Source organism: Struthio camelus, chromosome 10 (genome assembly GCF_040807025.1).
Source record: "Struthio camelus isolate bStrCam1 chromosome 10, bStrCam1.hap1, whole genome shotgun sequence".
In the NCBI taxonomy this organism is placed as follows: Eukaryota; Metazoa; Chordata; class Aves; order Struthioniformes; family Struthionidae; genus Struthio; species Struthio camelus.
In genome coordinates, this window is record NC_090951.1 from 1,805,715 (window position 1) to 1,821,198 (window position 15,484).

General features: G+C 67.7%; 1 protein-coding gene across 1 annotated transcript; it reads right to left on the reverse strand.

Annotated features, from left to right (window-relative positions):
* Window positions 1-502: 502 nt before the first annotated feature.
* SPIRE2 (spire type actin nucleation factor 2) lies at window positions 503-12,780 on the reverse strand. Its single transcript, XM_068955762.1, has 15 exons — window positions 12,530-12,780; window positions 6,643-6,680; window positions 6,073-6,432; window positions 5,884-5,964; window positions 5,637-5,801; window positions 5,450-5,536; window positions 5,149-5,272; window positions 4,897-5,045; window positions 4,596-4,758; window positions 3,344-3,486; window positions 2,772-2,906; window positions 2,633-2,700; window positions 2,194-2,221; window positions 1,921-2,036; window positions 503-936 (listed from the first exon to the last, which is right to left on the reverse strand). The coding sequence occupies exons 1-15, from the start codon at window positions 12,744-12,746 to the stop codon at window positions 741-743; spliced, it is 2,070 nt and encodes a 689-aa protein (XP_068811863.1). The 5' UTR covers window positions 12,747-12,780; the 3' UTR covers window positions 503-740.
* Between the last annotated feature and the right edge of the window lie 2,704 nt (window positions 12,781-15,484).

Consider the following 15,484-nt stretch of genomic DNA (forward strand, 5'->3'; position numbering starts at 1 on the left):
GGTATCGCCCTGGGGGAGGGCAGCGTGGGGTATCACCCTGGGGGGGGGCACGGTGTGAGGGTATCGCCCTGGGGGGGCAGCATGGGGGTATCGCCCGAGGGGGGGGCATGGCCTGGGGGTATCACCCCGGGGGGGGCAGCATGGGAGTATCACCCTGGGGGAGGCACGGTGTGAGGGTGTCGGCCGGGGGGGGGGGGCAGCATGGGGGTACCACCCTGGGGGAGGCACGGTGTGAGGGTGTCGCCCGGGGGGGGGGCAGGGGGGTATCACCCTGGGGGAGGCACGGTGTGAGGGTGTCGCCCGGGGGGGGGCAGCATGGGGGTACCACCCTGGGGGAGGCACGGTGTGAGGGTGTCACCCTGGGGGGGGCAGCAGGGGGGTATCACCCCGGGGGGGGCATGGCGTAAGGGTATCGCCCCCCACCTCACCCCCCACCACCGCCACGGCCCCGTTGCCCCCTGCGCTGGCCCGCGGCCCCGCTCCCGCGCAGCATCACCCCCCGGGCAGCCCAAAGCCATTTATTCGCGGGGGGGCCGGGGGGTACAGAGGGGCCGCGGCGACGCGGCCGGCCGGTCGGCAGGCACCGAGGCGTCCCGGTGGCGCGGGCTCAGCACCGCGCCAGGTCCGGCAGCCCCCGGCGCCTGCTACGGAGAGCCGCGGAGCCACATCCCCAAATATATAAATATAGAGGCTGTCTGTGTGTCCTATGTATATATGTACAGGGGGGCGGCCGCCAGCCCTCACTGGTGCCAGGAGGCGCCGCGGCGGGCGCGGGGCGGCGCGGCGTTGAGCGCGGCCACGCTGCGGCGGCTGGAGCGGATGACGTCGGCCACGAAGCCGGTGCAGTCGCTGCAGACGTCGCGGAGCACGGCGCCCTGGGCGTAGATGTGGGGGAACTCCTCCTCGATGCGGCGCCAGCGGGTGCCGGGCAGCGAGCTGTGGGCACCGGCCGCGCCGTCAGCCCTGGCCCGTGCCACGGCGCGGCGCAGCATGGTGCGGCACGGCACGACGCGGTGCCGGATAGCACACCATGGCACGTTGCTGGATGGCACGGTGTGGTGCAGTGCAGCACGGCATGGCACGGTGCCGGGTGGCACGGCATGGTGCAGTGCAGCACGGCACATTGCCACATGGTACGGCATGGTGCAGCACAGCATGGTGCGGTGCAGCACAGCACGGCATGGCACGGTGCCGGATGGCATGGCATGGTGCAGCACGGCATGGGGCAGAACGGCACAGCGCAGTGCAGGATGGCACAGCATGGTGCGAGGCAGCACAGCATGGCATGGCACAGTGCCGGATGGCATGGCATAGTGCGGCACGGTGTGGTGCAGCACAGCACAGCGCAGTGCAGGATGGCACAGCATGGTGCGGTGCAGTGCAGCATGGCATGGCACGGTGCAGCACAGCATGGTGCGGTGCAGTGCAGCATGGCATGGCACGGTGCAGCACGGCATGGTGCGGGGCAGCACAGCATGGCATGGCACGGTGCTGGATTGCATGGCACGGGGCAGCATGGCACAGGGCAGAATGGCACAGCGCAGTGCAGGATGGCACAGCATGGTGCGGTGCAGTGCAGCACGGCATGGCATGTTGCTGGATGGCACAGCAAGGTGCAGCATGGCATAGCACGGTGTGATGCAGGATGGCATGGCATAGCGCGGTGCAGCATGGCACGGCGCAGTGCAGGATAGCACAGTGCGATGCAGGATGGCACGGCATGGTGCAGTGCAGGATGGCACAGCACGGTGCAGTGCAGGATGGCACGGCACAGCACAGTGCAGGATGGCACAGCACGGTGCAGTGCAGGATGGCACGGCACAGCACAGTGCAGCACAGCACAGCGTGGCATGGCATAGTGCGGTGCAGCACGGCATGGCGCGGTGGGGGCTAGGGTGGGCGGTGGGTCCCGGCACTCACTGGAAGGTATCTCTCTGCCGCAGCGGTGGGGCTTTGGTGCCCAGCGGCCCCGGGAGGCTCTCGAAGCCCAGCGCGTAGACAGGGATGTGAGCCAGCTTCTTGGAAGGCATCTTCATCTGCCGGGGAGGCGGGCGGGCGTCAGCACTGGGGGCTGTGTCGTGCCAGGGCCAGGACGTGTGGGCTCAGCCCAGCGGCGCAGCCCTCCCCGGAGGACGCCTCCGTCCTGGGGCGGCCCACGGCAGCCCCCGCACCCTGGCATGAGCCGTCCCTTACCTTGAGGCTGCAGGAGGTGCAGACAGACCTGGGGGCACAGAGAGAGGCTGGTCAGCAGCGGCACCCACGGGCACCCTGCAGGCCCCCTCCCAGCCCTGCCGCACAGCTTGGAGCAGCACGGCACAGCATGGCATGGCACTGTGCAGCACAGTATGCTGTGGCATGGCACAGCACCGTGCAGCATTGCATGGTGCGGCACGGCACAGCATGGCGTGGCACGGTGCAGCAGAGCGTGGTGCAGCAGTGTGGTGTAGCACAACGCGGTGCAGCACAACGTGGTGCAGCATGGCACGGCATGGCATGGCACCGTGCAGCACAGCACAGTGCTGCATGGCAAAGTGCAGTGCAGCAGAGCATGGTGCGGCACGGGACGGCACAGTGCAGCACGGCATGGTGTAGCACAGTGCAGCACGACGTGGCGCACAGGGTGGCTGCTCACCGCTTGCAGAAGAGGCAGGCCGTGGGCCAGGAGAACAGGGGGAACTTGGCCCTGCAGCAGCAGCAGACCTGCGGGGAGAGGGGCCGGGTAAGAGGTGGCCGGGGCCCTGCAGCACCGCAGGCTCTTCCCCCGCTCCCACCTTCCCTTTCTTCAGGCTGTTGTACAGCTCCTTGCTCTGCAGGAACTTCTCCATCTCGGCCTTGACCAGCACCCGGCGCACGTTGATCATTTCCTCCACGGTGAGGGCCAGGCTCTCCACGGGGTGGCTGAACTCCTGCGTGCAGAAAGGGGCCGTGAGCCTGGCCTGCCGCATGGCCCGGTGCCAGCTACGGCCCAGCTGCTCCTTGGACATGCATGTCCCCAGGACATGTGTGGGCAGAGTGTCCCTGGGGCACGCGTGGGCAGAGCGTCCCTGGGACAGGCAGAAGAGTGTCCCTGGGACAGGCAGAAGAGTGTCCCTGGGGCACGCGTGGGCAGAGCATCCCTGGGACAGGCAGAAGAGTGTCCCTGGGGCACGCGTGGGCAGAGAATCCCTGGGACAGGCAGAAGAGCGTCCCCAGGACATGTGTGGGCAGAGCATCCCCAGGACACGTGTGGGCAGAGCATCCCCAGGACACACGTGGGCAGAGCATCCGTGGGACACACGAGGGCAGCGTGTCCCCGGGAGACGCCCTGTGCAGTGGCCACATCCTGCTCCCATGCAGCACTCACCAGCCACAGGTGCTTGGAGCCGCTGGCAGGGGCAGCGCCGGAGCTGTCCTCTGGCCTCTCCTCCACGCAGCTGAGGGCACCGTGGGGCGATGGCAGCGGCGCGGTGCCATACGGCACTGGGTGGTAGCTGGCCGGCACCGATCCTGCAGGGGAAGGACACGCCATGCAGCGTGACCCTCCGGCATGGGCCTGCTGGCGGTGCAGCACGGCCGCCGCGGGGACAGCTGGGCTGCGGCGAGGCTGGGAGCGCAGGGCACGCAGCTCGGGGACAGCCCTGCAGCTCGGGGACAGCCCCAGTGGGGAGGGCGCGCGGCACAGGACGGGGCTGGTGGTTGCATGTCTTGGCATGGGCCTCGGGGCACCGTGTCCCAGCTCGCGGCATCATGTCCCAGGTCCCAGCTTGGGGCACCTTATCCCACGCCCTAGCTCACGGCTTCACATCCCACATCCCAGCTCAGGGCATCACATGCCACATCCCAGCTCAGGGCATCACATCCCACATCCCAACTCATGGCATCACATCCCACATCCCAGCTCAGGGCATCATGTCCCACATCCCAGCTCAGGGCATCATGTCCCAGGTCCCAGCTTGGGGCACCTTATCCCACGCCCTAGCTCACGGCATCACATCCCACATCCCAGCTCAGGGCATCACATGCCACATCCCAGCTCAGGGCATCACATCCCACATCCCAACTCATGGCATCACATCCCACATCCCAGCTCACGGCATCATGTCCCACGTCCCAGCTTGGGGCACCTTATCCCACGCCCTAGCTCATGGCATCACATCCCACATCCCAGCTCAGGGCATCATGTCCCAGATCCCAGCTCGGGGCATCAGGTCCCAAGTCCCAGCTTGGGGCACCTTATCCCATGCCCTAGCTCATGGCATCATGTCCCACATCCCAACTCATGGCATCACATCCCACGTCCCAGCTCACGGCATCATGTCCCACATCCCAGCTCAGGGCATCATTTCCCAGGACCCAGCTTGGGGCATCACGTCCCAGGTCCCAGCTCACAGCATCATGTCCCAGATCCCAGCTCGGGGCATCATGTCCCATGTCCCAGCTCGGGAAACTGGGTCCCAGCTCAGCCCCACGTCCCAGCTCAGGGTTCGGGGCTCCGTGTCCCAGCTGGGCTCAGCCCCGGCTCGCGCCGGGTCGGGGGCTGCTCCCCATGCTGTGAGCAGGCTGGGGCGCCGGGGGGACACATCCTCGCTCCCTGTGCGGCCTGGCGCGCGGGGTACCTGAGCGGGGCCGGGGCTCAGGCTCCAGCGGCCCCGGCGCCTGGGGCGCATCCTGGCCACCGCTCAGCTCGCTCTGGAACTGGGCCAGATCCTGCTCCGAGAAGGACCGATCCCGCTTCAATGACAGCGCCGAGCCGGGCTCCACGCCCGGAGAGTCCTCCTCCTGCAAGGCCGGGGGACGGCGTCACGCCGGGGACCCCCACCCCGTCCTCCTCCCTCCTCTTCCCAGCGCCTCCCGCCAGCCGTCGCCCCGGGGTGCCCCCGCGGGGGCCGACCCCTGCGCGCCCGCAGCCGCTCTCGCCTCCGAGACGTTCATCTCCTCCATCTCGGCCAGCGTGGGCGCCTTGAGCAGGACGCGGGGCCGGGGCGGCGGGGCGGCGAGGTCGATGCAGGAGCTGGAGGTGGCGTTGCCGGAGCAGGCGCGGGGGATGCAGGGCAGCGAGCTGTAGCCTGCGGACGCGGGGCCGGAGCTGAGCGCCGGCGCGGCCGGGCAGCTGCCGCGGGTGCCGGCGGGCGCGGGGCGAGCTGCGCCCGGGGGCCGCCGCGCCGTTACCTTTCCGGCTGCGGTGCTGCAGCTCCACGGGCCGCAGCTTCCTCTCCTGCTTGATCTCCTCCAAAATCTTCTCGTGGAGCGTCCTGTGCTTCTGCGGCAGGGGCCGCAGGCGCCGCTCCGACGCCTGCGGGACGCGGAGCCCGGACCTCAGACAGAGGCTGGGGCTGCTGCTCTCAGGCCAAGCGAGATTTTGGCGCAAGGCAAGGCGAGGCCGGCCGGACCCGGCGGCTGCCCCGCCAGCGGCGCGCAGGGCAGACGCCGCGAGCCTCCCTCCTGGCACCGCTCCCTCCCGGCCCCTCACCTGCTTCAGCGGCGGCCGGGACCGGATGAAATCCAGGATGAGCTCGTGCGCGTCTTTCTTCACCCGGGGGGGGATGTCTCCGTCCACCTGGGAGCGGGGCAGACAGGCAGTCCCAGGGATGGTCCTCAGCGCCTCCGGGGAGGACGCGGGGCCGGGCCGGCGCGGGGCACGTCCCCGCTGCGCTCACCATGACTTTGCGGAGCTTGTAGTTGCGCGCCCGGATGTCCTGCATGAGCATCTCGAAGGGGGTGAGCTGGTACTCGGTGGGCAGCGGGTTGAACTGCTTCTCCTGCACCTTCTTCAGCTTCACGCCGTGCCGCAGCTCCCGCATCAGCTGCACCCAGAGCCGGGCCTGGCGGGGCGAGGGGACGGCGTCAGCCCCGGCCGAGCCCCCCGCGCCGGCAGCGAGCGCCCCGGCGCCCTGTGTGCCCTACCCAGTCCGTGTTGCGCAGGTTGCCCAGCTCCGCCGCCGGCCGCTCCTCCGCCTCCTCGTCCTCCTTCAGCTTCTGCAGCATCTGCCGTGGCACAGAGATGCTGTCGCCCCCGCTGCAGCCCCGGCCACCGGGGTGCCCCCCGGCACGGCACGGCACGGCCAGGGGGTGCCGAGGGCGCCCCGCGCTCACCTCCTTGGCGTCCCGGATCTTGGCGAGGAAGGCTTTGAGCTCCACGGTCTCGGCGAAGAGCGCGCGGCACACGGCCTGGTAGTGGGCCTGGGCCTCGGCGGGGTCGGCCAGGCGGGCGGCGCAGCACCGCATGGCCTGCCCGAAGGTGCGCACGGCCCGCGGCGGCCCCTCGCCCCCCTCCTCCTCCTCCTCCTGCCCCCCGTAGCCCTCGTCGGCCGTGCCGCAGCCGCTGTCCTCCGAGTCGCTGTTGGTCATCAGGTCGATGAGCTGCTCCAGCTGCGGGCTCAGCTCCCGCTCCTCGTTCTCGTCCAGCCCCCAGTCCAGCGCCCGGTAGATGGCAAAGCCCAGCGACTGCACCATCTGCAAGGAGACGGCACTGGCTGCACCGCGGGGAGCCCCTCCGGTACCGGCTGCACCATGCAGAGCCCCTCTGGCACCGGCTGCACCGTGGGGAGCCCCTCCGGTACCGGCTGCACCATGCAGAGCCCCTCTGGCACCAGCTGCACCACAGCAAGGCCCTCTGGCACCGATGGCAGCCCGCACCACCGGGCACCGCCAGGCCCCACGTACCTGTGCTTCGGTGGATGGCGACAGCAGCAGTGGCAGCTCTGTGGGGAGAAGGAGACACAGCTACTGCTCGCCCCCGCGGCCCCACGGCCCCCAGGGCTGGGCATCGCCCCCTGCGCGTCACCCCGCATCCTGCACCCAGGGGTTGCAGCACCGAGCCGGGTCCTGGCCACAGGCGCCCGGCAGCCCCACAAGCCTGGCAGGTCCCACCTCCGTGGGTCTCCTGTCCCCAGCAGGTCTCACTCCAAGCTGGCTCCCCACTCCCTGCCGGACCCCCGCCCCGTGCAGGTCCCACACCAGGCAGGTGGTGCTGGGAGGAGCTGAGCCCTGCCCCCAGTTCAGCCTCTGTCCAGACCATGGGCATGAGGACGGTGGGTGCTGGCAGTGCAGGCACCGGGACCACGGGCACCGGCACAGGGACCAGGGGCACCAGCAAGGCCAGCACCGGTAGCCTGGGCACCAGGACTGCAGGCACCGGCAGCACGGACCCCAGTGGCACTGGCACAGGGGCTGTGGGCATGAGGACCCCGGGCACTGGCAGCGTGGGCACTGGCAGGCTGGGTGCAGGAAGGGCTGGCGGATCGCACGGAGAACACGGCCTGGGCACCCAATGTGCAGTGCGGTGGCAGGGTGCACACAGCTGATGAGGCCATTTCTACAGCTGGAGCACCGTGCACACGCGCAGGACAGCCTCCATGCACGTGTGCAGGGAGCACCATGCATGCACACAATGCAAGCACCGTGCACACGTGCAGGACAGCCTCCATGCACGTGCGCAGGGAGCACCGCACACACACACAACGCAAGCACCGTGCACACACGCAGGACAGCCTCCATGCACGTGCGCAGGGAGCACCGCACACACACACAACGCAAGCACTGTGCACACACGCAGGACAACCTCCATGCACGTGCACAGGGAGCACCGCACACACACACAACGCAAGCACTGTGCACACACGCAGGACAACCTCCATGCACGTGCACAGGGAGCACCGCACACACACACAACGCAAGCACTGTGCACACACGCAGGACAACCTCCATGCACGTGCACAGGGAGCACCGCACACACACACAACGCAAGCACTGTGCACACACGCAGGACAACCTCCATGCACGTGCGCAGGGAGCACCATGCATGCACACAACGCAAGCACCGTGCACGTGCGCAGGACAACCTCCATGCACGTGTGCAGGGAGCACCATGCATGCACACAACGCAAGCACCGTGCACACGTGCAGGACAGCCTCCATGCACGTGCGCAGGGAGCACCGCACACACACACAACGCAAGCACTGTGCACACGCGCAGGACAACCTCCATGCACGTGCGCAGGGAGCACCGCACACACACACAACGCAAGCACTGTGCACACGCGCAGGACAACCTCCATGCACGTGCGCAGGGAGCACCATGCATGCACACAACGCAAGCACCGTGCACGTGCGCAGGACAGCCTCCATGCACGTGCGCAGGGAGCACCGCACACACACACAACGCAAGCACCGTGCACACTCACAAGACAAGCGCTGTTCCTGCGCATGACACAAGCGGGAAGCTAAGCGCCAGCCCCCTGGCTTCACGCTCACCCTGATGTGCGACACCAGCATCACTTAACCTGTCCGGCCCTGGCAGGCTCCTGGAGGGCTGTGCCGCGCGGAGGGGCTGCCTGGGCAGTGGCAGCAGCCTGGCTGCCTGCTGTCCCCGCACTAGGTCCGCTGTCCTTGAATTTGCCAGGCCAATTTCCAGGCCTTTCGCCCATGGGTGACAAATGGAAGAGCAGGGGAAGGCAATGCTCCTGTGACTGCTTCAGGGCAGAGCTCGGTCCCAGAGCGGGGAGCAGGAGTGTCCCTGGCCCCACAGGCGGCAGGAGCCAGCTGCAGCCCAGGACACAGCCTTGCTGGCAGCTCAAACCCTCCCAGGGGGAACCAGATGGCCAAGGATGAGGAGCAGGAGCAGGGCTTGCACTGGCCCCAGGGGAAGTGCCCCGGGCGCGTTGCAGCTCCGCTTTCCCTGATAATGGCTCCAAAGCCACTTTCCTGCGCCCGCAGGAGAGCGCAGGCCATTAACTCTCCGTTTAGCTAATCGATGGGGCACTGAGTGCGAGGACGAGTGCTGAGGCCAGCCTATGTGCAAGAGGCACACCGTGCCGTGCGAGGGGCCGGCCGTGCCATGCGAGGGGCGGACACTACCGTGCCAGGCTGGGAAAGGGGAGCGGGTGCAGGCGGTGCGGGGCCTGCTGAGCGCCCGCGGAGCTGGTGCCCAGCCCGGCCCCGTGCACTGCCAGAGGGGAAGGGGCAGCCTCGGAGCCCGAGGCACCCTTGTCGGGAGAATCACGGCACGTTTGGCGGCAGATGAAACAGCAGAGGCTGCGATAAGGAAACAGCAAAGCATTTCCAGGATGCAAATCCGGGATGAAACACCCGTGGCTGCTGCAGCGAGGGCTGCGGCGTGCTCTGGGCCGTGGCCGCGAGCTCACGCGGGGCACGGGGCCCTGCTGCAGCCCGGGAGATGCCTCTACGCGCTGCTTTGCCCGGCAGGACCGTTCCTCCGGGACCCGGCCACCATGCAGCGCCTGGCTCCCGTCACCTGGGGCAGGGCTGGCGTTGGAATGATGATGTTTTAATGAGCACAGACTGAGGCCAGATCACTTTGTGTTTTGGCTGCTGCATAGAAAAGTCCCTTCCTCTTGCATCAGGGACACACGGATTTGCCTAGCCCCAGAGCAGGCCAGTCGGGCTTGGAAAGCAGGGAGAAGGGCTTTCAGCCAGCTCCTCTGAAGCCAAGGGGGTACAGACGAGCCGCAGCAGCGGCTGCCAGGCTGAGCCCTGGCCCTGCTCAAGGCAGGGCCCTGAGCAGCAATAACACACGAATGCGGTTTCATCAGTGTTTGCGTAGCGAGCACGTGCTGGCCGCTTCCTCCAACGACCATCCGTGGGGCACGGGGTGAGGAAGGAGCTCCCGAGTGGCCAGAGAGCTGGAGCTGCTCCAGTGATGCTGCCAGGGCACCCAGCTGTGTCCGGTCTGTGCCTGGACAGAGCCCCCGAGCCTTGGGACGGCCGGGCACGTGGCCAAGCAGCGCGGCCGCCTGCATGGGAGCTGCTGCAAGGTGTCCGGGGCCCCACGAGCTCTGGGCTTGGACAGTGAATGACCCCGATTCATCATATGGCTTTGAATGGCTTTGAACCACTCAGAGGGGAGAGGGGGAAAAATCCCTCAGGATGGTACTGAAAGGATTTAGGAGCAGGAGACGGCGAGGCCACATGGGGTAGCGTGGTGGCCTGCAGCTTGGGGCACTGGTCCTGCAGGACCGTAGCCCTCAGCATGCTTGGGTTCACCTAACTTAAAAATCGTAGCTCCGAGCTTGGGCCAGGAGAGGTCTCTGCTGAGCACAGGACTTAGGGCCACGGGTCCAACCTGGCCCCTGGGCACAGCACAGACCATGGGGAGCCCAGCCCGGGCTACCTCCACCTCCTCTGGCCACTGGCTACGCAGACAAATGCCCCGTGCACCAGGGAGCATCTCCTGCTCGGCTCCCTCCTTGCCCTGTGCACCAGGGAGCATCTCCTGCTTGGATCCCCGGACCAGGGACGCAGACACCACAGCATCCCCTGCCCGGAGCAGGGACACGCAGACACCGCCACATCCCCTGCCCGGAGCAGGGACACGCAGACACCGCCGCATCCCCTGCCCGGAGCAGGGACACGCAGACACCGCCGCATCCCCTGCCCGGAGCAGGGTCACGCAGACACCGCAGCATCCCCTGTCCGGAGCAGGGACACGCAGACACCGCCGCATCCCCTGCCCGGAGCAGGGACACGCAGACACCGCCGCATCCCCTGCCCGGAGCAGGGACACGCAGACACCGCAGCATCCCCTGCCCGGAGCAGGGACACGCAGACACCGCCGCATCCCCTGCCCGGAGCAGGGACACGCAGACACCGCAGCATCCCCTGCCCGGAGCAGGGACACGCAGACACCGCAGCATCCCCTGCCCGGAGCAGGGACACGCAGACACCGCAGCATCCCCTGCCCGGAGCAGGGACACGCAGACACCGCAGCACCTCTTGGCTGCAAACACCCCAGGGAAGCCCTGCAGCAACTGATAATGTGAAACACCAAGAGCCATCTTTGAACCTCAGAGGAGCCAGCAAATGTCTCAGGTTCCAGCCAGCGCTAGAGAGAGGTGTTTCACCTCCCATGCGGGGCGAGGCAGGGGTTAAGCCTAATTTGTGCAAGCTCTCTCATTAGGCACAGGGGTACTAATCTCTGCTGCTGTGAGCCACCCATCATTGCTGCTGGCACAGGCCATAATTACAGACCATAAACACAGCTGGCCCTACCCAGCAGCGCCAACCGCCTGCAGAGAGGGCACGGCCGGCAGGTCCAAAGGTTGGGGAGAGTGCTACTCCAAACGGCCTCTTCCGGGGTGCCTGGGTGAGGGCGTGGGGTGGCCAGGGCTGGGGAGCCTGTGCGTGTCAGTGTGCTTGTGTGCTGCATGTGTGTCCAGGCATGCGCTGTGTGCATGTTGACGTGTGTGATGTGTGTGTCCTGCGTGTGCTCCGTGTGTTCCCCTGTGTGCTGTGTGTCCCCATGCATGTGCAGGTGGGTCCACATGTGTGCTCTGTGTCCCTATGTCTCTGCTTCTGTGTGTGTGTGTGTGTCTCCACGTCTGTGCATGTGTCACCCCCACGCGTGCGCTGTGCATTCCCACGTGTGACCGTGTCCCTTGTGTGTCTGCTGTGTGTCCCCACGTGTCCCTGCTGTGTGTCCTGCTGCCAGCCCCGTGAGCCCTGCACCCACGGGCACCCCCTACACTCCGCGCACTCCCTACACACCATACACCCTACACCCCACAGCCCCTACACCCACACCCACGGCGCACCCCATGCATCCCAGCATCAGCTGGGAACCTTCTCTCAGGGCAGGGCCCAACCTTACCGTGCTGGTACTGGTGCTAGTGCGGGTGCCGTGCTGGGCCTGGACCCCTGTGCGCCCACCCCCTGTCTGTGCTAGTGCTGATGCAGGTCCCGGCTGTGCCGGTGCAGCCACCCCCCCCCCCCCCCCGCCAGTGCCTGCAGTACCAGGTCTGGTGCCCCTGCGGATGGTGACTCCCGTTGCCCGGCCACCCATTCTCCCCAGTGCCAGTCCCCACTGCCGGTGCCTGTCACCCTGCTGCCAGTGCTCCCGGTGCCGCAGCCGCAGTGCTGTTGCCGGTCCTCCTGGCCAGCGCCAGTCACCCCCGCTGGCAGTGCCGGTCACCCCATACCAGTGCTGGTCACCCCCGCTGGCAGTGCCGGTCACCCCATGCCGGTGCCTGTCACCCCATACTGAAGCCGGTTGCCCCATGCCAGGCCAGTCACCCCCACTGCTGGTGCTGGTTGCCCCATACCAGTGCCAGTCGCCCCATATTAGTGTCGGTCACCCCCACTGCCGGTGCTGGTTGCCCCATACTGGTGCCACTCGCCCCGTATTGATGCCGGTCACCCCCGCTGCCAGTGCTGGTTGCCCCATACCGGTGCCGGCGGCCCTGTATCGGTGCCAGTTGCATGCTAGTGCTGGACACCCCATACTGGTGCTGGTGGCCCCATACTGGTGCCAGTTGCCCCATACCAGTGCCGGTCGCCCCATACCGGTGCTGGTCGCCCCATATCGGTGCCGGTCGCCCCATACCGGTGCCGGTCGCCCCATACCGGTGCCGGTCGCCCCATACCGGTGCCAGTCACCCCATACCAGTGCCGGTCGCCCCACATCGGTGCCAGCTGCCCCATACCGGTGCCGATCGCCCCATACCGGTACCGGTGGCCCTATGCCGATGCCGGTTCCCCCGCAGCCCGTTCCCCCGTGCCCCGGCGCGGCGGCGGCGGCGGGGCGGGCGGCTCTTACCGGGCGGCGCGGCGGGGAGCGCGACGCTGCCGTCGCCGCGGAGGCGGATGTCGGCGGTGCGCAGCGGCCCGGCGGCGGCGGCGGCGGCGGCGGCGGCGGCGCGGCAGCCCTGGAAGCAGAGCGCCCAGGCCTGCTCCTCGTTCAGCGGCTGCTCGTAGCACTTCAGCACCTCCTCCAGGGACAGCTCCCGCGGGCCCCCGCCGCCCGCCCGCGCCATCGCCCCATCCCCGCGCCGCCGCCGCCGCCGCCGCCGCCGCCGCACGGGGGGCCGGGCCGGGCCGGGCCGGGCCGGGGGCGGCGCGGAGCCGAGCGGCGCGGAGCCGAGCCGAGCCGTCCCGCCCCGCCTCGCCCGCCCCGCCCGCCGCTGGGGGCAGCGCCCCGGGCTGGGCGGTACCGACCGCAGCGGCGCCGAGCGGCGCGGCAAGGCACGGCACGGCGCGGCGCGGCTCAGCTCGACAGGACTCAGCTCGGCAGGGCTCGACAGGACTCGGCTTGGCGCGGCAAGGCATGGCACGGCTTGGCACGGCTCGGCTCAGCTCGGTGCAGCTTGGCGCGGCTCAGCTCGGCTCGGCTCGGCACGGCTCGACAGGACTCGGCTCGGCAGGACTCAACACGACTTGTCTTGGCTCAGCTCAGCTCGCCTTGGCTCAGCTCAGCTCGGCGCGGCTCGACAGGACTCGGCTCGGCACGGCTCTACAGGACTCGGCTCGGCAGGACTCAACACGACTTATCTTGGCTCAGCTCAGCTCGCCTTGGCTCAGCTCAGCTCAGCTTGGCTCGGCTCAGCTCAGCTCGCCTTGGCTCAGCTCAGCTCGGCTCAGCTCAGCTCAGCTCAGCTCGGCTTGGCTCAGCTCAGCTCAGCTCAGCTCGGCTTGGCTCAGCTCAGCTCAGCTCGGCTTGGCTCAGCTCAGCAGGGCTCGGCTCGGCTCAGCACAGCTCAGCTCAGCACAGCTCGGCTCGGCTCGGCTCAGCTTGTTTCAATTTGACAGGGCTCGACACGACTCGGCTCAGCTCGGCTCGGCTTGGCTCGGCAGAACTCAACACGACTCAGCTCAGCTCAGCTCGGCTCGATTTGGTTCAGTTCCACAGGGCTCGACAAGGCTCGGCTCAGGTCGGCTCAGCTTGGGTCGGCTCAGCTCGGTTCAGTTCGATTCGACAGGGCTCGACACGACTTGGCTCAGCTCGTCTCGGTTCAACACAGTTGGGCACAGCTTGGCTCAGCATAGTTCGGTTTGGCTCGGCTCGGTTCGGTTCGATTTGACATGACTCGACATGACTTGGCTCGGCTCGGCTCGGCTCGGCTAGGCTCAGTTCGACTTGACTCGGTTCGGCACAGCTCAGCTTGGCTCAGCTCAGTTCAACACAGTTCAGCACGGCTTGGCTTGGCTCAGCTCAGCTCAGCTCAGCTCTGCTCAGCTCTGCTTGGCACAGATTGTCTGGGCTGGCAGGGTGCAGGGTCCAGGCCTACGGTGCAGGGCTCAGTGCACAACCAGATGCAGGGTGCAATGCACACAGCTGGGTGCAGGGCACAGGGCGCAGGTACAGAACGGGGTGCAGGGCACAGGGTGCAGGACACAGCCCACAACTGGGCACAAGGTGCAGGGCACCTGGCGGGTTGCAGGACAGGGCACAAGTGGATGCAGGGCACAGGTGCAGGATGCAGGGCACATGAGGGGGTGCAGGGTGCAAGGTGCAGGGCACAAGGTGCAAGGTGTGGGACACAGGGCACACAACTGGGCGCAGGGTGCAGGGCACACAGCTTCCTGCAGGGTGCATTGCACAGGACTGGCTGCAGGGCACAGGGTGCCAGGCGCAGAGCAGGGTGCAGGGCACAGGGTGTGGAGCAGGTTGTGGGATGCTGCCCCAGTGCAGGCCTGCTGGGGGGGCTCAGGGCCGGGACTTGTCCTCCCACCTGTGATGTGAGGGAGATGCATGGGGGTTGGCAGCAGGAAGGGCCCTGGGGACCGGGGTGACACCTGCCACCTCGAGGCACCCTGCCAGTGCAGCATGCCCTGGTCCATATAGCACCGCCCTAGTGAGCCCCGTGCAGGTATGGCTTGGCCACGGCCACCTAAAAGCTCTGGTATGGCCACTTCAGCGCTGCGGCTACTGCCACCTCACTGCTGTGGCATGGGCACCGCCCGTGGCTCAGCCCCGGACCGGACAGACCAGAGGCATGGAAATGATTAGCTCCCGAGAGCTTGTCCTGGGCAACTGATCTGCCCCAGCCTTCCTTAGCAGGGTGGCTGCTCGGCCGCATGCACCGGCAGAGCGGGGGCTGCTGGCTGCGAGGACACCGCAGCTCTGGGAGCCCCGGGAGCGCCCGGGGCTGGGGAAATCCTGCTGCTGCTCCTCTTTGGTGGCGGTGGAGGCCTTTCCCAGGAGCTTTCTGGGGGCACATGTGCAACGAGGTGTTCACCCCATGGATCGGCATCCGCAGCCCAGTGTGCACGGCCCCCGTATGGCCTTGGGTCACCTCCAATGGCCAGAGGTCACCTGGGAAGGAGCGAGCCTTGCCGACCAGTATAGGAGAATGTGGGCTGAAAATCAACAGCTCAAGCACGGGCAACGCCAGCAGCGGGAGTTTCTGGGGTAATCCCAGGTCGCCCTGGCTGGAAAGGCCCAGCAGGGCAGGGAGGTGATGCGCGAGCTGCTGCCAGTGCAGCGCAGCCCCGGGCAGGGCGACGCTTCCAGCCAAGTGGGGCTGCTGGCGCAGCCCCCGAGACGCGGCGTGCAGCGCTGGTGCCCATGCTCACCGGGGAGCACTTCACGCGCAGGTGAGCTGCGAGGACGGCGCAGAGGGGAGAGGAGCGTGGAGAGCTGGGCTGGTTAGTCCTGCCAGCCAGGGGGAGAAGAGGTCCAGCCGTGACAGTAAAAATAGCAGGGAGGAAAAGCAGCGAATTAGAAGAGCTCTTTATGCTGCAGTATAATTTCAGCCTGACCACAACCAGCAGA